General features: G+C 45.5%; 1 protein-coding gene across 1 annotated transcript in view; it reads left to right on the top strand.

The window, feature by feature from the left end:
* Positions 1-24730, top strand: part of LOC144752838 (E3 ubiquitin-protein ligase TRIM39-like) — a 745961-nt gene that overhangs the window by 374099 nt on the left and 347132 nt on the right. Inside the window, exon 5 of the mRNA XM_078640678.1 lies at positions 8813-8908. Within this exon, the coding sequence (XP_078496804.1) occupies positions 8813-8908 (96 nt within the window). The remainder of the gene's footprint in view (positions 1-8812; positions 8909-24730) is intronic.

The following is a 24730-nucleotide window of genomic DNA, read 5'->3' as shown; positions in this document are numbered from 1 at the left end:
AATATTTGGAGTCATTCCTGCTTTCTTTCATTCCATTTTTTCAAGTCTGTTTGGTGGATTCCCGGTTTTGTTGGCACTAGCGGCAGGCGTTCTGGTGATTTTTTGTTTCTTTAAATATGGATGCCCTTCATGTGCGAAGAAGCCGCGCAGCCCCTCCTGGCACTGTTTCGCAACAGGATGCTTGAATATTATGGCACACTGCCGCTTGCGACTTTAAGCACGGCGTTTGGATTATCGTTTCGATTTTCCTATTTCACCTGTGTCCAGCCTGTATTTCATTGCCTGAGCTGTGATTTTGACTGGGCCATTGATTTGTGTCTCTGTAAGACGGTTTCTCCTGACGTCGATTTTAATCAGCTGATGTGTCCCGTCGTGACTCACGAGTTGATTTGTTCTGGCGATAGGATTATGGCCTTGGCATTGATGCATGGACTAATGGGTCCTTGGAACATACTCGCAGCAGCGCAAGATTTCTTGGCACCGAGTTTTCTTGAAAACCCACCGAGTTGTCCTCTGATGGTGATAGAGGCTCCGGTACTAGAAGAGCACGTATGCTCTTTCCCACTTTTGAATTGGATGGCTGAACTGTTTTCGGATGAAGACGGTGATTTCATGTTGGAGGCTGTTGCTGCATATTTTGCATATTCGGTCTTGCCTTAAAAACTTTCTTGGTTTATGATAATAATAATAATGATGATGCCACCTTTTTCTTTGCATTTTTTCACCTCCCAGACCTATTGACTTGGGTGCTGTTGAACACAGTATTGACATTTTGAATTTTTGATTTGGTTCATGTAGTTTTTTCCATCACTTATTAAGATGACTACATTGTTCATCGTTCTTGAACTCTGCTTTCATGAAGTTGCCCTTATCTTATCTTATCTTATCTTGTCCGTGCTCGGATCATAGGGGGATGTCATACAGCTACTGTTTATCTTTATAATGTGTTAAGTTAGCATAGGCTTATTAAATGTTTAAACACCATTTTTCCTTTTGCTGCTTCTGCACACGACACTTAATTGTTGATTTAGCTTTCAACCTAGAAGTCCGTTGTGGTTTACATGAGAATAATATGTTATTGCTCAGATATCAGCTTTGATTAATAAACTATGTCTGTACAGAGAGTGCTGAAGCTTCAAGAATAACACGATACAGAATTGTTATGAGGTCTGATCTCCGCACCTTCATAGACATAACATAAGTGCAGCTTCTGCCAAATTTAGGCTTTAGGCGGGTTTTATATTGCTCTGCTTAGAACACAGACACACACTTGATGTGGTTCGCATGCAGAGAGCGCTGGTGGAAGCAGATGTGATCTCTTCATACTAGGATCTTGAGATATGGGCCCGCCCTGCTAAAACCCAGAGACCTTCTTAGATATTAATATAATATGCTAGTTAGGGAGGGTGAGAAATAGGTGTTGTTAACCCTTATTCATTACAGCATGTTAGCATGCTGTCACCTTTTGCTTTCTATGGACTAGTAACTATGCTGATAACTTTGCTTCTGATAATATGTTTCCTTGTATTATCTAAGATACTGCGTTTGAGAAAACGGCATTAGTAAATAAATATTTCAAATGTGCACGTGTCCTCATTTACTCCACGTTCTGGTTTGAAATAATTGTATAACGAAAGAGTGCTCATGTGTTCCACGTGACCTGAGGTATTGTAAGTTCATGTTCTGGTTTGTCTAAACATTGGGAGTTTGTTATGACCAATGAGACACTGTAGCTAGCCTGGTAAGGGGTTTTGGGTACTGAGGTGAGTTTTGGGTCACCCTAATTCACTGAGGTTCCAAATCTCTATGCACAGTTCTGTGGGAGAACGGAAACCCTGCGACAGTACCAATCCCAAATTTCTACCTAAGGTAGTTTCTGCATTTCACATAAATCAGTCGGTTGAATTACCTGTTTTCTTCCCTCAACCTGACTCTTTTGCAGAACGAGCTCTACACACCTTAGATGTTAAAAGAGCACTATTGTATTACACTGAAAGAACAAAATCTTTTCGTAAGACCCCAAAAACTTTGTCGCTTTTGCACCACCTCACAAAGGCAACCGTACATCCAAATCAGGTGTTGCTAGGTGGATCGTTAAACGTATTCAGATTTGCTATGCAAAAGCCAAAAGGACTCTAATGGTACCCCTCTAATGGTACCCCCTAGAGCATATTACACTTGAAAGCTAGGAGTTACTATGCCTTTCTTTGGGGAACATCCCTATTACTGACATCTGCAACGCTGCAACAGGGTCCACACCACACACATTCACCAAGCACTATTGTGTAGATGTGTTAGCCAGACAACAAGCTAATGTGGGCCAAGCAGTACTTAAAACACCATTTCAGACAACTCCATCAGTTTCAGGATAGCCACCGCTTAGGGGAAACTGCTGTATAGTCTATGCATAAGCATGTTATCTACAGCTCACATGCCTTGAACGTAAAATGATACTTACCCAGTATGCATCTGTTCTTGGCATGTAGAGCTGTGGAATCTCATGCGCCCACCCACCTCCCCGGGTACCTGTAACTGCTGTAGTTCTCTTGTTACTATTCATACATACATATGGCCATCTCTGTTCTTTACTACTACTCCATTCTTTCATCCTTTGCGGGAATACAATCTGAAGATGGAGTCGATGACCATGCGCACTCTCACCGAAAGGAGGAGTCACCTACCCCGTGACTAGGAAGACTTCTTTGAAGAAAAACAAAGTGCAAACATCTGGGCCCAACTCTAGATGACGATCTATGCATAAGCATAGCTCTACATGCCAACAACAGATACCTACTAGGTAAGTAGCATTTTCCTTATCAGTGAATAGTTGAGGAGTTTTTCGGACATAAAATGTGAGTTAGCTGTTAAATCAGAATTTTGTATGAGAGGTGGTAGAAAAGTACAACTGTCAAGTTTAAGAAATAGGGTTGTGAGCCAAATTGATTAAATAATGGATGGAAAAACTGGTCACAATGTGTGACCAGTATCCCTGGAACCAGTTTTAAATTTTTTGAACCGACCCATTTGTAATAGATAATTTTGTACCATTCTGAATTAGAGTGGGTTGAAATCAGACCTACCTCATGAAGTTATTGTGCTAGGTCACAAATTGCAAGTCACTATTGTGGCCATCGCTGGAATGGTGACGTGCTAGGGTCAGAAGACCACCATGTCTGTCATCACCTTAAAAATTTTTTTTTTTTTTATTGCAGCCAAAGGGAATAGTTTTGCGTTGAAAAAAATAAAGTGTACCTTTTTTTAAAGTTTGTTTGATAGTTGGCAGGGATCATCTGGACTACTGCCTACCAACAATGTTTTTTTCACAAACGCAAAGTGTCCCAGGGTGCCCCTTCTTTGTTGTGAATAGCATACCCCCCTAAAACGGTAGTCAGTAATTTTTCAGTGTCTTGGGAGCAGATTTTGGTTGCAAAACATTGATACATTATTACTGATGTGGAAGGATCTTTCAACATTTTTGAGAGGGAAGAAACCTTCCTTTCACGAATTTCACCAAGGACAACTTTGATTGGATTATTGCGGAGACACAAATGGAGAACTCTCCTCAGGCATCAAGGGTAAATATCAAGAAAGCACAGAGCATATGTAAAGAATATTAAGATTGCAAATATGTAATTAACAATTGGTGAATGAGTAAATGAATGAATTAAAAAAATGTATAGAGGTGGAGGCCCAGGCTGCCCCGCGGGGGGCAGCCATTTTGGTGCGCCTACGCCTGGTCCCGTTTCGGGGTTGGTGTCCTCCTCACTGTGTCTCAGGAGCCAAGAGGGGAGGGTACGCTGATGCATACGGTTTGGCAGTGTCTGTCTCTGGATCGGTTTTGGAGGGGAGTCTTCACCTGTCTGTCGGACGTTTTAGGCTGGGATCTCCCCCGCTCGCCGAAATTGGCCGTATTACATGTCCTGGAGGGGATAGGAGGCAATGTCTACAAACGTGACCTGTTATTGTTGGGGCTCACATTGGCAAAGAGGGATATAGCGAGGGCATGGGAGCCTCTGAGGCCCCCTACAGTGACTGCATGGAAGAATGGGCTAGACTTTTGTATGGGACGTGAGAAACCGATTTTCCTAGCCAGAGGATGACCCCTAAAACATTTTAAAATATGGAAAAGGTGGGCAGACTACTGGGGCTTATTATTGGATCCGGTTTCTGTAGAATGCGATTAATGCTTATAAAAATGGGGCTGCTTGGCTGGGACTTGGGAAGCGCAGTGAGGGATGGTGTCCGGATGGGCCGCTTGACTCTAAACATTTATGCCGATCCAGTCGGGGCGGATGAGTAGTGCACTTGGGGGGGATGAAGGAGGGAGGGGTGTTTAGTTTTATGTTGTATTTCCTTTAAGTTCTTCTTGGGCACAGTTGCAGAAAAATGTCAAAGTCAATTCTTTATGCTATAATTGTGCAGAAGTCGCTGGCAGGTCTCTGCTTTACATGTGCCATTTGCCCAATAAAATCAGTTAAAAAAAAAAAAGAAAATGTATAGAGCGCAACAGCTGCTCCGACTGGAGCATCCTAGTACTAGTTGCAGGAGTAAGAAGCAGGTGACTAACAATCATTATTAGCAAATTGGAGAGGAAAAAAAATTCATATTTCTTCGAAAAGATGAGTCTTTATGAGAGCTTTGAACTTAGCCTCCGTGGAAATATTCCGAAGGTGTTCAAGAAGAGAATTTCAAAGTTTAGGAGCCAGAGAGGAAAAAGCTCTGCCTTCAGCTCTAGATATATGTATTCTTGGGCTGCTCAAATGATTTTGTTGGGTTGAACGTACATTTCTGACAATTTGGTATTTTTTAATCTTGTTTTGAGTGTAGATCAGACCGTCTGTTGCAGCGCTGTGAAGGTGAATACGAGTGCTTTGAATTTTATTCTTTGGCTGATGGAGGCTTTTCAATCCCTTTTGGGTTGACTTTGTTGCAGAATGTTCAACACAAGGCGAGCCGCGGTATTCTGACCCCACTGTACTGTGTTTATCAGCTCTTGAGGGGCCCTAAGTAACAGGACATTCGCATAATCTAACCTAGATATGATTAAGGCATGAGTGATGCACTTTTGTGTATTTTCTGGTAGGAATGAAATAAGAATTCCAAGTGATTTCAGTAAGGCAAAACAGATTCCAATAATGGTCTTGACTTGCGGCTTAAATGAAAGTATTTTTTTTGCAACGGTAGTGGGGACTGGGTGTTTTCCCAACTCTAATGACCAGATTCTGATCGTATCAAACGTGGGGGATTCGCCACACTGAGCTCTCAGATTTATGAGTTTAGGCAGAGGCAGCTTCCCTTCATCCATTCCACAACTGCCAAAGGACATCCCTGGAAGTTAGCTCTAATAGAGTGATCAAAGTTATTAAAGGCAAACATCAGTTGAGTATGGTCAGCATATGACACAAGATTAAAACCCCAGGCTAGCGCAACAGAGTCAAGGGGGGCTATGTAGATGTTAAATAGGGTAGGACTGAGGGCCGACCCCTGCATCACACCGCAGTTAGTCTCCTTAAATTCTGACGTATAGGTGGATAGATGGACCGCTTGTTTTCTGCCTGAGAGTAAGGATTTTTACAGCTCCAAACGATGCCTGCTATGCCAGCTTCTCCCAGTCAGCTGCAAAAGGTGTCATGGGAAACTGACAGTAAGTCAAGCAGAACTAATATAGTTTTTTCCCCAAAATCAAGCTGGGTTGCAATGAAGTATGTCACTTCTAGTAGAGCTGATTCAGTGCTGAAAACAGCACGGAAACCAGGCTGAGAGGGGTGCAAACAGTTATTCTACACTATGAATTTGGTAAGTAATTTGGCAAAGATTCTAACATCTTCCCCAACATGAAAAGAAGGAATATGGGTCTGTAGTTGCTTGGATTTATTGGGTCCAAATTTGTTTTGTTTCAACAAAGGAAGCACTAATGCATTTTTCCAATTTGGGTGTACAGATGGATAGCACTGGGTATCATGGGCCCTAACGCAAGCAAGGAAAATAGAAATTGCCTGAAACTCAATGTAACTGCTCCTGCTGCTCTAATGATAACCGCACCCCTGCTTACGGGTTTCCAAGTTCCTCATTCTACCGGTCTTTCACTGGAAATCTTCGTCCCACTCATCTCCATGCTCCCTTTGATGCCCTTGCTCTCCCTTCCATCTCTTGCTGTTACATCCTTATGTCTGGCTCTTTTCTCGTCCTTACACCTTTTCCCTTACTCTCTGATCCTTAACTCATTCCATTCTGTCATGTCCTCTCCTCCTTTCTATCTTTCTCCTTTTCATTTCTGTTTTCCATTTCCCCATCTCTATTTATCACTTATCCTTTACCTCATCTGTACCCCTCTCCCTCCTATCTTCCCCAAACAGTAAACAGAAAGCCTGACCCCAGGGAGCCTCTCAAAAACATACGTTCAGCTGGTGCAAAGCATGCTAGTGCCCCTCTCACCTTCGGGCCACAGTGCTACTGCACAGGCTGCACCACTGGTAGCCACACCAGCAAATGTTGTGGATTTTGAGGAAGTTCAATGAGTATGCATGAAGAAGAGGGGCATGTCAAGCAAAGAAGTAGCACAATTTCGCATCCTCTATGGGGAATTTAATTGCTGCCTAACTCAGCAAAATTGAGTCATGGTACGGTGTGGCATTTTCGGAAGTTCTCCAAATGGAAGGGTTAGGTGTGTCGAAAACAAGCTGCCACTACGCAGCAGATGCCCCTTGGCAGTGGTTGGAAGATGAAGACACTTGTAATGATAATTCCTGTGCTCTTATTCAAGAAGGTAGGGTTTGCAGTTGAGAGACAGGCTGTCTGCTGTCACTTCACCTTCGCTGTCGGCTCAGTCTGAACACAAGAGCAGGTACTATATCTGGTTTTGTAGTTCTGGTTCCAAAAAATTGGATTTATGCATTGTAGTTAGACCTCAACTTGTACCATTAGATGGATAACTCCTGTTTGCAACCACCAAGGTTTGTCATTATATTCAATACATTATATTCACGTTTTGGTTTGTTATACTTTTTGGGTACGATTTGTTCAATTTTTTGTTTTTATTAAAGGGAGAGAATATGTGGTATTTGCTCCTGTTTACACTTGTGAAGTGTGACATAGCTTAATTCTAGTTCTAGAGTTGCATTAGGGTTAATTTTCCAACCTGAGAGGTAGTCACTGCTGTGGGAGTCTTTGAGGGCTACTTATTCTTATAATCGTCCTACTAAACTCCAAATTAGCTTTACTGAAACTGCTTTCCACCTATTTATGAACCCAGCAATGTCCCCTTTAGTTCTTTGGGGTTTACAAGTTTATCCTTTTCTACACATGCAGGAGATTCATAATACTTTTCACTAGCGATACAGTAGTTTTTGTAAATTGGGGGAAAAGAGTGGGCGAGTTTACTTCTCTTTCGTCTAAAGAGCCTTTTTAGTAGTAAGGGCAGAGTCACTGATCTTACTTTGAAATGTACCATTCTGAACGAAGGTGTTGTCTTCATATAATTTTTCAGGATTCTGCTTCTCCGGAAGAGTAACTATACCACTTGGTATACGTCACTAGAGAATTGTTCCCCATTGTAATTGTCTTACTTAGTAAAGGGTATTCATTTCCAGAAGGAATTCAATAGTGCCCATATAGGGTGACCATAGGTACAGCTGCCATTTGGACTATTCCACATATATTTGTAACATGCTGGGCTGTCAAGGGAAGAACCACCTTCTTCACATTTAAGGGGATAGGGTGCTTTTGGCAGTCTTCAAATTAGTAGTATATTGTTGTTATAAATTCAGGTTGTTGTGACATTTGCAGCTTTTATTTTCATCGGTCAAGCCGAAAAACTGGCTTCTTTTTTTTTTTTTTTTTTTAGTTTTATATAGCACAAACTTGACCCAAACCGAATCGGGTATCAGAGCGCTTTACATAGCACCAGTTACGTTACATTAGGATTCTTTGGGATTTGAGTGTGACGAAGATTATTGTACAAAAAAGCTCCACTCCGCGGCTGACCAATGGTTTAGCACATCAATCCTTAGTACATAATTATAAGAGTCCTGTGCATATCACTTCCCGGAAACCGCCGCAGCTGGGCTCCACTGGAATCCAGACAAGAAGATTTTTAAGATAGTGGAAGGTGCACCAGGAAACAAGTCACGCACTCTTAAGGAAGTCCTTCTCTGGAGAAGCCTGGCCTCGAACGCTTATACCGGAAGTCCTGCCTTCAGTAATATGGCAGCGAGTAGCTCTGCAAAGTGACGTACCACATGTGTTCTCCTGGGCTTTCCTCGCCGAAAAAAATTTCACCTTCTCCTTTTTAAAATGAAAAACCCTTATGAAGTTCTTTTGATAGGAACGAAACACGTTGGCTGATGTCTAATCGTTAGTTTTATAAAGAAGAATAAAGAAATACAAATGACTTCCTTAAGAGTGCGTGACTTCTTTCCTGGTGCACCTTCCACTATCTTAAAAATCTTCTTGACCAGGATTATCGTAGGTAAAGAGGTATCTCTTAAGTTTCCCTATGGAGAGCGGGAGAAGTTATGAAAGTTGTTCCCTTTATTTAAGGGTGGTTCATATTAGGAGTTGTGACTCCCTCATAGTAGCGACAGTGAGGAAGAGTAGTATGAGGAGTGATGATTTCTGGAAAATAATCTGGGCATCATGTCTGAAAATGCTGCCTATATAACACTCTGGTAATTTCAATGACACCAGTTTCTTATTGGGGATTAAGATGCAGTTTACCTGCTAAACGATGTTCAAATAACCTACAGAGCTAGCCTTACTTAAAAGGTACCTTTAAAGGCAATTCCATTCTCAAAAATATCTTCTGTCTTTGTAGACTCTGCATCAAACCTGAAAAAGTAGCACCGCATTCCCGGGTAAACAGCTATGGATATCAAGCAACGAAACCTTTCGACGGTAAACAGAATCACCTGTAAGTACTTGAAAGTAAATAAGCATCCCATTCAGATCCAGACTGTGCAGGACTTGCACACTTAGTGGACATATTTGTATGCACAACACTAGTTATAAGCAGTACATTTCATATACAGCCCTCCCGTCTCATCTGGTTTTACATCATCTGCTAAAGTGAGCTCCATTCCTCAGGCCACTTGATTTTTTCTGTTCCTTTTCTTTTTTCTCATAGCTTCCTTATGTTATGAGAAAGTTTTATTTTGACAGATAATGTGTTTATTTATCCTTGTACGTTGGGAGTCACTTTGCTGTCCGTTACATCAAGTCTGCTGGGTTTTTTCTCTCTAAGTCTACACCTCATGCTATCCAAAATGTTTATTGAAAACAGTATGTTAAAAACTGGATTATTCTGTGTCAGTGCTTTGCACCAATAAATTCAATGGGTTGAATCGTAGGATCGGACGGGGACCCAGTGCAATTAAAGAAAACCTTTGCAGGCCAATATTCAAAGTCAAAACTAGGGGTTGGCGGAACTTTCAGAGTTTTACTCTGCAGAATTTCACAGAGTTACCTACAAAGTATTTGAGATTCTGTGGAGTTCTGCAGGTGACGGAATTGCGGGCCGTCACGCTGATTTAGAGGCGGGAGCTTCGTGTTGATTTTTAGAGCCGGGAGCTTTTTCTGCTTTGTAAAATCAGCACGAACGGCATCACGCTGCACGCCAAAGGGTGCTGCTTCTTTCTCCCGCTCGAGTAGATTTTCTACTGGAGCTTAAGTTTTTTCTCACTCGCGCTCACCAAGATAACGTTGGTGCGTTAAAAACTCCGCCCGCAGCGATTGGCAGAGTTTTTGTCAAACTCCGCACTCCAAGCAGAGTGTGGAGTAGGCAAACTCCATGAACTCCCCAGGCGGAGCGGAGTTTACCATCCACCCCAAGGCAAAAACATAAAACATTTTTTTAAATTAGGAATCGGTACATGAAGAAAAATTTAATCTAAAAGAGCCAATTAGTTATGGATTCCTCACCATAGAATTACCCGCAGGCGTCAGACTGGATTGGGGAATTTTTTCATCATCAGCACCCCTGCGCGTCGATAGGTGGCGCCTGTCGACTCTGCGTTCGTCGTTGGCATCATGGTGGGCGGGATGAGATTGCGGTATCTACGTAGACGCCGCGTTTGGGCGCTAAAGTCAGCCAGCCTGTGCAGACCCGGAGAGAGCAGTTCCTCGAGTGCTTTTTGACTCCCCTTTTTGTCAACATCTTTTCGAGTCCTTCGACTTTTGGTGCTTGCAGGGATGTCCCACCCTCAAACCGGCTTTAGGCTTGTGACTCCTGTCACAAGCTGATGTTGGTTATGGACCCACACCTTGTGTGCCTTTGGTGCTTTGAGTGCGACCATGGCCCGAAGTCGTGCTCCGACTTGATCCGAGGTCTCGTCAGGAGGGAGGTCACGGGACCGGTCACGGAGTCGTCACCACCACTCTTCTTCCAAGTCTTCGTCTTCGGGTAAGTCGAAGCACAAAAAGAAGGCAAAGAAGCATCGCCGCTCTTCGCGTTCTCCCTGTCCGTCAGCCAAACCAATGCAGGAAGCAAAAGGTAGTCGTCCGGCTCCACCCGCGGAGCCTGTTGGGTCTATTCCAGCCTTCCCTCCCTTCCGGGAGCCGGAGCTACCCCTGCCCAGCTTCAAAGCTTTTACAAAGCCTTGCTTTCCATCTATGGGCTGCCCGACTCCGCTGGCCCGCCCTTGGGCCCACGGATTCGGCTGGGGATCCTAGGTCTTCGATGCCGGTGGCTTCGGCTCTGGCGCCGCAGGGCCCCAGGCCTGGATCCGGATCGGTCAACCTCGTGACACCTCTGGCGCCGAATCCAGTGACAACACTTCCGCCGCCGGTTGTGTCCCCAGTCCATGTCGACCCCAGCCTCCCCCTCGATGTAGACACGGAGCCGGACTTAAGTCGGCCAACGTCGGGACTGGCGCCGACTGCTAATTTTGTACCATTGATCTCCCCTGGTGTTTCCTATCGCCCTTAGTGGCTACCAGAGGAGGGTGAGGGTGAGGAGGAATGGGAGAGGTCTGTGGACCCTCTAGCAGACCAGTTGGAAGAACCGGCCTGGAGAGAGGAGTTGGGTAAGGCCAGTGGTCTGGATACATCCCAGCCCTGGGCATGCTTTCTCCCCTCACCGTGGCCTCTGAGGAGGGTGCATCTTATGCAGTGGTGTTACTTAGGGTGGGCGAGGCCCTCAACCTCTAGAATCCTATGGTGGCAGTCAGGACTAATCTCCGGACTGAGGTACTTCAGCCGGCAGCGGCCTCTTCGGCGCCCCTGCTCCTGTTCAATGAGGCCCTCAAGGACATCCTTTTGAGCACCTGGTCAAAGCACAACAAAGGGGCTCCTGTGGATAGGATTGCCCGACACCGCCCGGCACCAGGTGACCCCATTTCCCTCTCCCCACACCCCACCCCTGAAAGCTTGGTGGTCCAAGCCTCAACCTCCAAGGGCGCATTCCCTAACACACCACCTGATAGGGAATCCAAGAAGTTGGACCCCCTTGGGAAGATGTTTTCTTCCTCCAACTTATGAACACCGCTTGTTTCTTGGGCCGTTACTCCCACTCGGTGTGGGACACCGTTGTGCAGGTGCTGCCACAGTGCCCGGAGGAGGCCCAGGTTGTGCTCTCTCGTGCTGTTGCCGAAGGGAGAGATGCAGCGAAGTTTACCATCCGTGTGGGCTGGACACCGCCGACTCACTGGGAAGGACGGTTTCCACGTCAGTAGCACTGAGACGCTTTGCCTGGTTGAGGTCCACTGGCTTTTCGGGTGACGTCCAAGCAACGCTTTTGGACATGCCCTTTGATGGCTGTCACCTGTTTGGCAGACAACACCCTCGAGCGCTTTAAGGATTCTAGGGCTACAGCCAGATCCTTAGGCCTTGCTTCCATCTTCCAATGAAAACACTAATTGTGTGTCATCAGCGTAAGAGATCACTCCGAGCTCACAAGATTCTGCCACTGAAGCCAGTGGTGAGACATAGAAATTGACAGACATTGAAGAACATTGGCTCAGTTGAAACAGATTTAAGCGGCGAATGCCCCGCTGGAGGCATGTAATAGATGAGGGCCTGGGTCAAGATAAGAATTCTCACCAGTATGCATGTGGATAGGAAAACCATAGGGTGTTAACTAGCGACTTCTAGGGGCTAATCCAATGTGAGGGAGTCAGTCCAAGATGGCCGCACCATACGTAGTGGATATCAGAGCCAGAGAGGAATTCCTATGTCTCTTTCGATTGGCTGGGCCAATAGGAATAGGGTAGTAGTCCTTTTTCAGTTTCTGTATGTGCGGTGAGTGCTTTGATGTACCAAAAAGTAGGCGAGAGGTCCTCCAAACCAAAGGGACAGGACACAATACTGACACCAAGTCAAAGAAAATTCCCTTTGGGAATCCTCAATAGCATACAACGGTACTCAAACCTCAATCACACCGCACTCATATATGAACTGTCGAAAATGCCAAAGAGTAGTATATACATGTTTTATTCAGCTAGTGAATGCATAAAAAAAGCTCTATTTTACATCTAGCAAGATATCTAACATAAACAACAAAGTGTAGCACAATCTTAATTAAATATTAAAAATCACTTTGTAAAGCACATCAAGAGGATGACTGTTTCACAGTTAAACATTATAATCAATTAACCTTAATGTTTAATTCACAATTAAAAACATATATATATGTAAACATTTCATATAAAAGCATCACAAGAAAAATATGACAAATAAATACAAAATGACCAAAGGCAACTGGTTCAAACCACCTTCTTCAGGCTTTCTTATAAAAATGTGTCCAAGGATCCTAACATCTATATGAAGAGAAGATATATATATATATATATCTATATATATATATATATAGATATATATATATATAGATATAGATATAGATAGATAGATATGGCACTTGGTTAAACAACAACAGCAAAACTACTGTTTTAAAAATATCAAAACATCCCCTTTAAATAAATCACCCATATACAAACCCAATGGCATTACCCTTATTCCAAACAGACTTGTGTTTTATACATTTCACACATACTCACTCACCACTGTATCTACACAAAGTTCAAGCTCACATGCAACTTAGAGCCACTGCCACTGAAAGGTTAATAAAAAAACTCTTTCAAAAGCATTTATCCAAAGGAATTATAACTTATCCCTTTTTACTCTAGGTATTCCTGTCACATTTCTAGAAAACGGCATAAATATCTCTCAACCCACCGTCATGTAAGAATGTGGAATCGATGACAGGGAGATTTCACTCTCTATCTCCTCCTGCTGTACCAAACAGACCTTATGGTAGCAGATTTGTTACCAATACGGGAATCTAGTTAAAAAATATAATAATAAGATAACCCAAATCGGTATCAATGTCAGTTTACTGACTATCAGTTGTCCTAATGAAGATAAGATAAGACAAGTCTCACACATACCTCACACGTTAAAGCTGGACAGTTTGAACATTTGGTGCTCGCAAAGTAATCCTACTCAAATGTCCTTCCAGGGGGAATGTTCAATTTTAAAACATAAAGTGGGTAAAAGAAACCTCCACGGGTTGGTTCTAAAAATGATGTCAAGAAGGCATTTTTGAGGTCTAAATAGTTTCACCATGGGTTCGCGCAAATAAGGACACTCCACACGACTCTGCTTCATAGCATAAAAGGTCACTTTATTATTAGGACAGTCAAAGACAGATTCCGCAACATTACCTTTATTAACAAACACCTTGTATGATTTTATCAAAGCTTTTTCCCCAATTGATTTTACATCACCATTCCCGAACTGCTTTTATTCTTTTCCACCAATCCAAAACTGTTTTAATACCAATCCAGTGTTTTTCCTTCCAACTCTTCATTTCCCTTCCCACCTACCCTCCCAACACCCCAGAGAGAAAGGATAAATCCGCTCTAGACTATCCTATCCCCTAAGAACACGCCTAAACAAACAAGTAGCACAAATGGAGCACTGTCAAGACTGCCCTAGAGTGACATCACCTTCTTTTTATTAATTATGCATATCTTTTTTTTTTTTTTTTTACAAAGACGAACATAACATCTATAACAGAAAGCACCCATCCCAAACTTATAAATTAAGGGCGGGTCAAAACACGACGCCACCGCTCCCTCACAACGCCGAGTGACGTCGCCCTCCCGTTCCCGCCCCGCGCCTGAACAAACCCCTCCCCTAAACACCCCAACAGCCAATCACAGCGCGTGGGATATCCCATTGCGCGAATCATCCCAGGGGGACACCGGCTGTGCCAAGTCCCCCTAGGGCCCATCGCGCAAATAAGGACACACCACACGACTCTGCTTCATAGCATAAAAGGTCACTTTATTATTAGGACAGTCAAAGACAGATTCCGCACCATTACCTTTATTAACAAACACCTTGTATGATTTTATCAAACCTTTTTCCCCAATTGATTTTACATCACCATTCCCGAACCGCTTTTATTCTTTTCCAACAATCCAAAACTGTTTTAATACCAATCCAATGTTTTTCCTTCCAACTCTTCATTTCCCTTCCCACCTACCCTCCCAACCCCCCAGAGAGGAAGGATAAATCCGCTCTAGACTATCCTATCCCCTAAGAACACGCCTAAACAAACAAGTAGCACAAATGGAGCACTGTCAAGACTGCCCTAGAGTGACATCACCTTCTTTTTTATTAATTATGCATATCTTTTTTTTTTTTTTTTTACAAAGACGAACATAACATCTATAACAGAAAGCACCCATCCCAAACTTATAAATTAAGGGCGGGTCAAAACACGACGCCACCGCTCCCTCACAATGCCGAGTGACGTCGCCCTCCCGCTCCCGCCCCGCCCCGCGCCTGAACAAACCCCTCCCTTAAACACCCCAAAAACCAATCACAGCGCGTGGGATATCCCATTGCGCGAATCATCCCAGGGGGACACCGGCTGTGCCAAGTCCCCCTAGGGCCCATCGCGCAAATAAGGACACTCCACACGACTCTGCTTCATAGCATAAAAGGTCACTTTATTATTAGGACAGTCAAAGACAGATTCCGCAACATTACCTTTATTAACAAACACCTTGTATGATTTTATCAAACCTTTTTCCCCAATTGATTTTACATCACCATTCCCGAACTGCTTTTATTCTTTTCCAACAATCCAAAACTGTTTTAATACCAATCCAATGTTTTTCCTTCCAACTCTTCATTTCCCTTCCCACCTACCCTCCCAACCCCCCAGAGAGAAAGGATAAATCCGCTCTAGACTATCCTATCCCCCAAGAACACGCCACCCAGGAAAACCCCCAGTGTTTTCCTGCCCCTCCCAACTTCTGTCATAGCAAAACTTTGTACTTTTTTTTTTTTTAAACATCTTTCTGTGAACACCATAAATCCACACACCATAATTTGGCCAATGCATCCCGCAATTCCATAAGATAGTAAGATTGCCCCATCTGCGAAAAATGCACACCATCTCCTCTGAATAAATGAAGCATTTCGCTTGAAAAATGCTCACGTGCCAGAACAGTTATACCCATTGCTGTGCAGAAAATTTTCAACGCTCTGTTCAACTTGCGGCGGCCTTTTTCCACCGCCGAATGTACTCGTGCCCCTCTCCATTGGTGTTTATAAACAAATTCAGTCCAAACAACCCTTGTTCCCACCCAATTATTTTTAATCACCGCCAGATCCAGCTTCATTTGCTTTATCAGGGTTAGGTCTGATAATTCCACCACATCGTTTTCTCCGAGGTGTATTACTAGTAGATCTGGAATTCCCCAAGTAGCGGCCAATTTAACCAGCAATGGAAATAGGTCGTTCCATTTCATTCCCCCCACCCCTTTCCACAATACCTCATGATCCTTTCGATACAAACCCAAGCCCCGTCCACAGATTTGCTGTTCGGCAAAAACTGATGACCATTTAACTATCGAATGTCCCACAATCCAAGTCCTCTTTTTCCGAGGGAAATCCAACACTCGACCTGTGATACAAAAAAACAACATTAACTAACATCGCACATGGAAGGGCGAATGTATTTCACAACCACACATATCTGTAACAACAGTTAGATTTCCAACGTCCAATGCGTTGTATCTCCTCTTTCCCCCAACCCAAGCTGGCAGCCTCCGTAGCAGCACATATTCTAAAGGAATGGGTTCCGAAGCATTTTGGATTTTCCCCCACCATTGAAAGAGTTTTCCTCAGTACTGACAGAAACTGAAAACAAGTAAACTGGTCCCCCCGATTGTGGCAAAAAATTGTCCCAGAACGAAACACCTTTGATTTTAAAAATGACCCCCACTCTTCAAATGGGCAACAATCTACCACCCCACTCCTTCCCAATTTTATCCAAGTCCCAACCCCCATTTGGTCTGTCTTTGACTGTCTCAGCCTGATCTGTAACACCTTCCCATCCAGGATGTTGATATCTGATGTCTGGATCCCAGGTTGGTGCCTTAAACCAATTAGTTCAGAAATGCGGAAAGCACCAAAGAAAAGCCAGACCATGCATAACCTGAACCTTACTAATTTCCATTCGTTATAGCAACAATTAGGCAGGACTCCTAAAATTCGTCTTAACAGGTCAAATGTAATAGGTTCCCTCAAAGATTTAAAATGAATTTTGCTTCTCCCAAACCCCTTCAGCATCCTCCGCAAAACAAAACCAATCTGTACAGCCTTGCCCAGCCATAACTGACTATAAAATGATGCCTGCAAGTTTGCCCGAAATCGTTGAATGTGACAACCCTTTGTCCATCAAATGTAATACAAAATCTAACATAAACTGTTCACTTCCAACTGCTTTGCCATCACAACCAAGATCCGCAGCATAAAGTAGAAATTCAGACCACGCTTGCTGGTAACTCCTTCTCGTGGACTTAGCTATGGAATGTTCCACCAGCTCCGTAATCCTCACTCCCCCACGTCCCAAATGGTCGAAGGGATCACCGTCTTGTATCTGTCCGCTCTTGGCACCAACTCCCGGAACTTCTGCCAATTGCAACGAGACAGAGCATCGGCAATTGAGTTGTTCACCCCAGGAATATGCTTAGCCTTAAAGACAATGTTTAGCTTAAGGATTTGCAGCATAAATGCCCGTAACAAATGCAGCACCCTCACATCTCACGCTCTCTGCCCATTAACCAGACTTACCACTGCCATATTGTCTATATGGAAGAGTACACAGCGATCCCTGAACTCCTCTCCCCACACCTGCAATGCTACCAAAAGCGCAAAAAATTCCAGGAAGGCGATACTACGGCCCTGTTCTAACCAACGGGCCGGCCAAAGCTCGGAGCACCATAGCCCTTCCCAGAATAACCCAAACCCTTGGGCTCCCGAAGCATCCGAGAAAATCTGAACTTGCCACACCGTGTCTTCATCCACAAAGTTGATAGACACACCATTGAACTCATCCAAAAACCTCAACCAAACGACCAAATCCTCTTTAACTTTGTTCGTCAGTCTTATGTGGTGGTGCAGTAAGAAAGCCCCCGACATAGCAAAACTGAGGCATCTGCAGAAAGTTCTGCCCGCTCTCACCACTCTGCAGGCAAAATTAAGGTACCCCAGCAGCCGTTGGACCTGACGGAGTTGCAACCTCTTCTCACCAATAATTTCCTGCAAAAAGAACTTAATCTCTTGCACCTTAGCCAAGGGCAAACGAGCTACCATTGCTGCAGTATCGATCTCTATGCCTAGGAAGACTAACTTCGTCGTCGGACCTTCCGTTTTTTCTGCAGCCAATGGTACTCCAAATTCACCTGCCATTCCTTGAAAACAAGCCAAAACCTTGCTGCATTGTTCACTTCCTGCTTGACCATTAAACAAAAAGTCATCCAAGTAGTGACAAACTGCTGCATGCCCAGATTTCTGAATTACACACCATTCCAAAACTTGCTAAAAGTCTCAAAAAGGGAACATGGAATAAAACATCCCATCGGCAACACACAATCTACATAAAATGCTTCCTCAAAATACATGCCCAATAATTTAAAATCCATAGGGTGGATGGGTAACAACCTAAAAGCCGCCTGAATATCACATTTTGCAAGCTGGGCTCCCATACCAGCCAGACGAACCATCCTCAACGCATCATCTACTGAGGCGTATGACACCGCCGTGTCATCTGCCGAGATGAAGTCGTTTACCGACTGACCTTAAGGCCAAGACAGATGGTGAATAAGCCGAAACTCACCTTTTGCCTTCTTAGGAATAACTCCCAAAGGCGAGACCATCAAATTTGGCAGGGGACAATGCGAGAAAGAACCCACTATTCTACCCAGCTCCAATTCTTTATCCAGTTTAGCTCGGACCACAAGAGGTAACTCCTTTGCCGATTTTAAGTTTTCAGCCCAACGCTGTACACGAGGACCTTGGTACCCAATGCGAAAACCTGAACGAAAACCCCAGAGCAATTTAACTGCTGCTGCATTATCCGGGTAAGCCTCCAGACAGTGCAGCATAGCTCGAAGCCTAATTGGGGTAGGAGCCTTTTTGTATAAGAGGTGGAAGGGTGCCTCGTCCTCTCTGCCCCCTCCCATGGTCCCCTTGGTGTTGATTCGGAAAGCACTGGAAAATAGCGTGTCTACCCCCGCACTGAGCACATTCATGTTTGAATTTGCAATATTGACGCACACAGGAGCCCCTATTGAAACCTCAACACGCTCCCGTGGTAGGCAATTGTCCTCTTCCAACACCACCCGCCCCCATTGGAGCGGGACGCTGGAGAAAGGGCCGATATGTTATGGGGAGGCCACTGGCCGTATGGATCGTGTTTGATGTCAGGTGCCCAGACATCCATTGGAGCCACAACTCCTGGTCCACCTCCCCCCATGGTTTGTCGTTAAACAGACTCACTCTGGCCCTAAACTCTTCGTCGTGATTCAACCAGGCATAGCCTCCCGCCTGCAAATGTGCCCTCCTGATGATGTCAATGTACTTGAACAATGCCACGCCCTCTCTGGATAGCGCTCACAATAAACACTTGCATATATTATGAAAGCAGCCGTCCAGTTTTCTATAGTTTTAGGTACCTTTGGGCGGCGGGACAACTCTAGCCCTTCCTCCTTCGATCCCTCTCTAGCCTGCAGATCTCTATGCAAAAGACGGAAAATATCAACATAGTCATGACTCCAAATTCTTTGTCTCGTTCTCTGCGATAAGTGCGTGCCCAAGGGCATGGCCACACCCATATAAGGTAATCTTGTGCGACCACACCCCTGACCATCACTCCGCAAAGAACTACTTAAAGACGAAGCAGGGCTTGCCCCCCCATCCCTTTCTTTCTGACCCCCAGACCCCAATAATGACTGAGGTGTACCTTGTGGCACTGTGCACAACTCTCCTTGAGCCTTAGGAATCCCTTCAGTACTACCCTCCCCAGGCCCCACACGAGGGCCGCTCGCCAAAGGCCGTGTCCATGCAGCCCACCAGTCTTCCTTACCTGATGGCAGCTGTGTAGCCCTTTGTTGAAATTCTTTAAGACCATCAAGTTGATGATGTCTGCCATGCCTTCCCCGATCCGCAGAGAAAACCGCTCCAGTTCTCTGAAACACACTAGAAGATGTGAGATGACCTCCCCCCCTCACCCCAAACTCCTGACCGCCCAAACCAGGAGCCGCTTCTTTAGACACCCAAACCCTTGGATTCTCCCGATTTTCTTTGTCCAAATCATCATATTCACCACCATCAACATCAAGAAATTCAGTATCCACAAAACTAGTGCTCGGCATGGAGCCATTTCCAGTGTCATCATCATAACTTACCCAATCAGACACAGGGCTCTGTTTTAAGCGCCCGGCCGATGACACAAAATCCACACCAGATTCGCTTCTGGTATCCTGCCATGACCCCAAAGCCGCACTTTGCTTCGCTATAATAGGAATAGAACTCTGAGCCACAGATCCGCGGCCAGAGCCCGTTACCAAGTTCCCGCCGCTCCAGCGAGGAACCGCTCTTGACCTATCTTTTACCTGATCCACAGGAACTCCAGATAAGCGCTTCTTGTGCATATCAGCGTGGTTCACCCAAACCCACTGCCCTTGCTGTGGACCCATATCAGAATCAAAATCCACGCGTGGGTGGCGTGGCGGTGGCCTGGACTCCGGAAAAAACACAACCACCTCACTGTCCTTGTTACCAACCCCACTCCCACTCTGGCCCTCCGCCCAACAAGAACTTTCCCCACCCTGCTTGTCCAACAAACCACCCTCCACAGTCCGGAAGTCATATTTGCCACCAAAAGAATGGGGTTCCTCCTGTAAGCATTCTGGCCACCGAATGCCTGCGGGGGACCTCTAGGCTGAGGTAGCAAAACTTCTTGACAGTCTGAAAATACTTGATGCATGCTGTGATCAGTCATCGCAGGCTCTCCACGCAGCGCACCTTCAGTCTCCACAGCTTCCAACTGACCAAATTCTTCCTCTTCACTGTCGCTGGAGTAATCCACTAATGTATTCTTTTGACCCCCAAAACAAACCTCTGGCGCTATGTCAACTCTATTGCTAGCATTGCCCACAGCATAACTCATTGGGGGTATTCCACCTGAAAATGCAGCTTCCTTTTGAAGAAAAGAAACTCCTGGCGCCTGTGCCACATTTCTGACTCCTGCGCTGCTCTCACTGAATAGAGCCTCCTCACTTAGCTGCACTTGTTGTAGACTATTCACTAAAGCCATGCTGGCCCTTCCTCCACGCTTTCCTGCCCTCTTCCTTGCTTGTGGTTCAAAAACAAGCTGGCCTCCCCTCACAACACTTGGGGCCGAAGCTGAGCGTGGGGGGGGGGGTTTCTTCCCTCGAGCACTCCTGCCTGAGGAGCACGCTCGCCGTGGCCTAAAAGCTGACACCTTGGCTTCGAAAGCAGTCTCTGCCGATCGGCCTGCTACAGACCTATAAGCGGCGACAGCGCGACTCACCCCTTCTGCCGCTAAGCGCCGGGGACGCTTCACCTCAACAGCGTATTCCACAACGGCACCTGGTCGCAATAAATCAGTGCGCCCGACCGCCACCAGCGCTCTTATTGCCTCTCTGGCAGTATCCTCCGCCGAGATTGCCGTTCTGCGCCTTCCGACGTCGAAAAAACAACAGCAACGTGTAATGACAGGAAACGCTGACAGGACTTCCTCACAGCTGTTCCAAAACACTACGCCAACGCTCCCTCACAACGCCGAGTGACGTCGCCCTCCCGCTCCCGCCCCTGAACAAACCCCTCCCCTAAACACCCCAACAGCCAATCACACCGCGTGGGATATCCCATCGCGCGAATCATCCCAGGGGGACACCGGCTGTGCCAAGTCCCCCTGGGACCCATTGTTCGATAATATCTCCTCAAGGCTTTCCCATTAGGCATATCATTTACCTTAATCGTTCTTTATGAAGCCACAATATTCTTCATATACTCAAAAGCAGCCAGTCAGTTTTCAAATATATCTTAGTACTGACAATGGGAATCTGTAAAAACAATTAATATAACTTGTTATGCCTTTCTATTTTCTGCTCAAAAGAGAGACCCATTTAAGTCATATCCAATACTCGTATTTAAAAAAAAAAACGTCCTATTTGTTTAAATACAACTAATCCATATCTCCATTACTACTACGATCTTCTTCAAAAAATTAGACTAGTTATTACTGATGTGTTTCCCATTTCAACAGGCCATGGGCTACTCTGTCCTCACATCTAGTTTGTAAAGGCCTGTGATTCAAAAGTGCAACTTATCTTCAAAACCGCAAGACCTTAGTTTTCCAAGAACCAAGCCCACAATGAGAAATTTCCTAGTTACCACAAAGGAAAGTTTCAATTCTATTAAGGAGGCGGAGGCGAGGATTTTGCTAGTCTTTTCTCCATTTTATTGGACAGCAAGTTAGTAGTAAAGAAAAAACAACACATCCAGGACTGCCCAAACCAACATGGCAGCGGTAGTCCTGGTAACCTAACAACCAATCAGAGTCCAACAGTTCGTATATATGGAGTTCCAGCTGTTAGTCCTTCCTCTTTCGTGGGAGCTGCCGCAGGAAAGAAGTCATCCAACCACTAGTCCGTCTTTTGATCGGAGCCTAGGGAAGAGAACAATAATAATAATATCTTGTCCAGAACAATGTCGAAGAATTCAGTAACATTGCAATGGAGTAAACAGAACGGAATGCAGATAGAACTTAATCAGCATTGCACAGCTTATCAATGAAAACATTAAAACTCATAAAAAAGTATACTTCCCTTAGACGAAGTAAAAAATCATAATCCAGTCACGGGAGGGGAGGCTCGATAAAGCCTGGGTGGGAAAATCCTCGCCTCCGCCTCCTTAATAGAATTGAAACTTTCCTTTGTGGTAACTAGGAAATTTCTCATTCTATGTCAGGAAGCGGAGGCGAGGATTTTGCTTGTTCAAAGCCTACTCACCACCAACGAAGCAGCCTCATGGATTGGCTTAAAGTAGAACTTTTTGAAAATCGAATCTGAGGACCAATCCGCTGCATTCATGATATCCTCCAGGCGTCCACCTACCTGAATAGCCTTGGAAGCCATTGCACCTCTAGTGGAATGAGCCCCAAAGTCAGTGATGCTAATTCCAGCTTCAGACATTATCCACCTGACCCATCTGGCAATGGTGGGAGAGGAAACAGCCTTGAACGGCTTCTTAACCGCAATAAGTAATTGTCTCTCGCCCGGAGGGCGGAGTTCAAGAGTAACATCCTCATATGTCTTAAGGCAACGAACAACACAGAGCTTTGGCGAATCTGGGAAAGCCGGGTAAGTTACTGACCTGGTATTACATTTAGTTCTTCTTGAAACAGTAAATGTAACCCCTTCTGGGGAAAAAACCCTGGCTGATACGTCCAGTGCACGAACATCTGAGGCACGTTTACATGAGATCAGGCAGAGGAGAATCGCTAATTTGGCCGAAAGCTCCTTGCGGGAAAGGTATTGATTATCCTGCCAGGACTTTAGAAAATTCAAGACCACATTAACATCCCACAAACCTGAATAACGAGGTTCTGGGGGGCGCGAAAGGCGAATACCTTTAAGGAGTTTACAAACCCAAGGGTGCTCACCAACCGGAGAGCCATCAACGAGGGCATGCCCAGCCGAAATTGCCGACCTGAAAGAATTAATGGTGCTGTACGCCAATTTCTTTTTGAAAAGATCAGCGAGGAAGTTAATCACGTCGGTGACAGAGGAGCCCATGGGATCCAGGTGTTTTCCCACACACCAACGAACCCATCTGTTCCATGCTGATCTATACCGCTTAGTGGTGTTAGGAGCCCAGGCTCCTCGAATGAGGAGCTCAGCGTCTCTCGAAAGCGAGTCACAAGACCAACGTCCCCTGAAATCCTCCATGCCATAAGACGTAGATGGCCCTGGAGAACCAGCGGATGAGGGTGACCCAATGGATCCGTTAGAATGTGGTCGAACGACGGAAGCCGAAGAGGCTTGTCCCAGGATAGTTCCAAAAGAGAAGGGAACCAGCATTGAGCCCTCCAGATTGGCGTGATCAGAATCAGAGAAGCTCTCTGCCTGCGGACTTGAGCCGCCACCCTTTGAATGAAAAGGAAGGGGGGAAGCGCATAAGCTGGAAACAGGGACCAGTCCTGTAGGAAGGCATCCACTGCTTCTGCCCCCGGATCCGGTTTCCAGCTGTAGAAACGGGGTAGTTGGGCGTTCCATCTGGACGCAAATAAGTCCATTACTGGAAGACCCCAAAGGTCAGAAATTCTCTGAAATACTGAAGGATCCAGTCTCCAGTCGCTGGCATCCCGGAAATTCCTGGATTGCCAATCCGCAACCGTGTTCAGATCGCCTGGGAGATACTCCGCCGTGACAGAGATCTGGCGAAGAAGGCAATAGTTCCAAAAGTCTTTCGCAAGGTCCGCTAGGACCTTGGAGTGCGTGCCTCCCAATCGATTGATGTACCTGACCGCAGTCGTGTTGTCCATCCGAAGAAGCACACAACACGAAACCTTGGTCGAGGTGAAGGAGCGGATCGCGAACGAGCCCGCCAGGAGCTCCAGACAGTTGATATGGAGATGAAGTTCCTCCTCCGTCCATCTGCCACCCACCGAGAGAGAGCCGCAACGGGCGCCCCAACCCTGGCGACTGGCATCTGACTCGATCACCAGATCCGGACGGGAACCGAAAATCGCCTTCCCGTTCCAGGCATCCATGTGATCCAACCACCACAGGAGCTCCGATCGGGCTTCCAGATTCAAGGAAATCAGTTCCGAGTAAGTAAGACCCTTGCGGAGGTGAAATGCCTTCAGTCTCTGAAGAGCCCTGTAATGAAGAGGGCCTGGAAAAATGGCCTGGATCGATGAAGAGAGTAAGCCCACAATCCTGGCCAGTTGGCGGAGGGATACTCGATCCCGCCGAAGAACTTTGCGAATCTCCTTCTTGATCTTGGAGATCTTTTCGGAAGGGAGGTGAAGAGTCGCATCCGTAGTTATGATCATAAAGCCAAGGAAAGTCATTTCCTGTCGGGGAAAGAGATCCGACTTCTGGGCATTGATGATGAATCCCAGAGACTGAAGAAGGGTTATAGTAACCTGAAGATGGTGAAGAAGGAGGTCCTTGGACTGACACATTAAAAGAATGTCGTCCAGGTAAACAATCAGACGAATCCCCAGGGTACGGAGATGTTCTACCACCGGGCGCAGGAGTTTGGTAAAGCACCAAGGTGCTGAGGAAAGACCAAAGGGAAGCGTACGAAATTCGTAAACCTGATTCCTCCACAGAAACTGGAGGAATCGACGATGAGGAGGAAAGATTGGAACCGAAGATAAGCATCTTTCAGGTCCAAGCGAACC

This window comes from Lissotriton helveticus, chromosome 5_1, assembly GCF_964261635.1.
Source record: "Lissotriton helveticus chromosome 5_1, aLisHel1.1, whole genome shotgun sequence".
Classification (NCBI taxonomy): Eukaryota; Metazoa; Chordata; class Amphibia; order Caudata; family Salamandridae; genus Lissotriton; species Lissotriton helveticus.
Note: the sequence above shows the minus strand (reverse complement) of the source record. Positions and strands in the feature narration are given on the sequence as shown.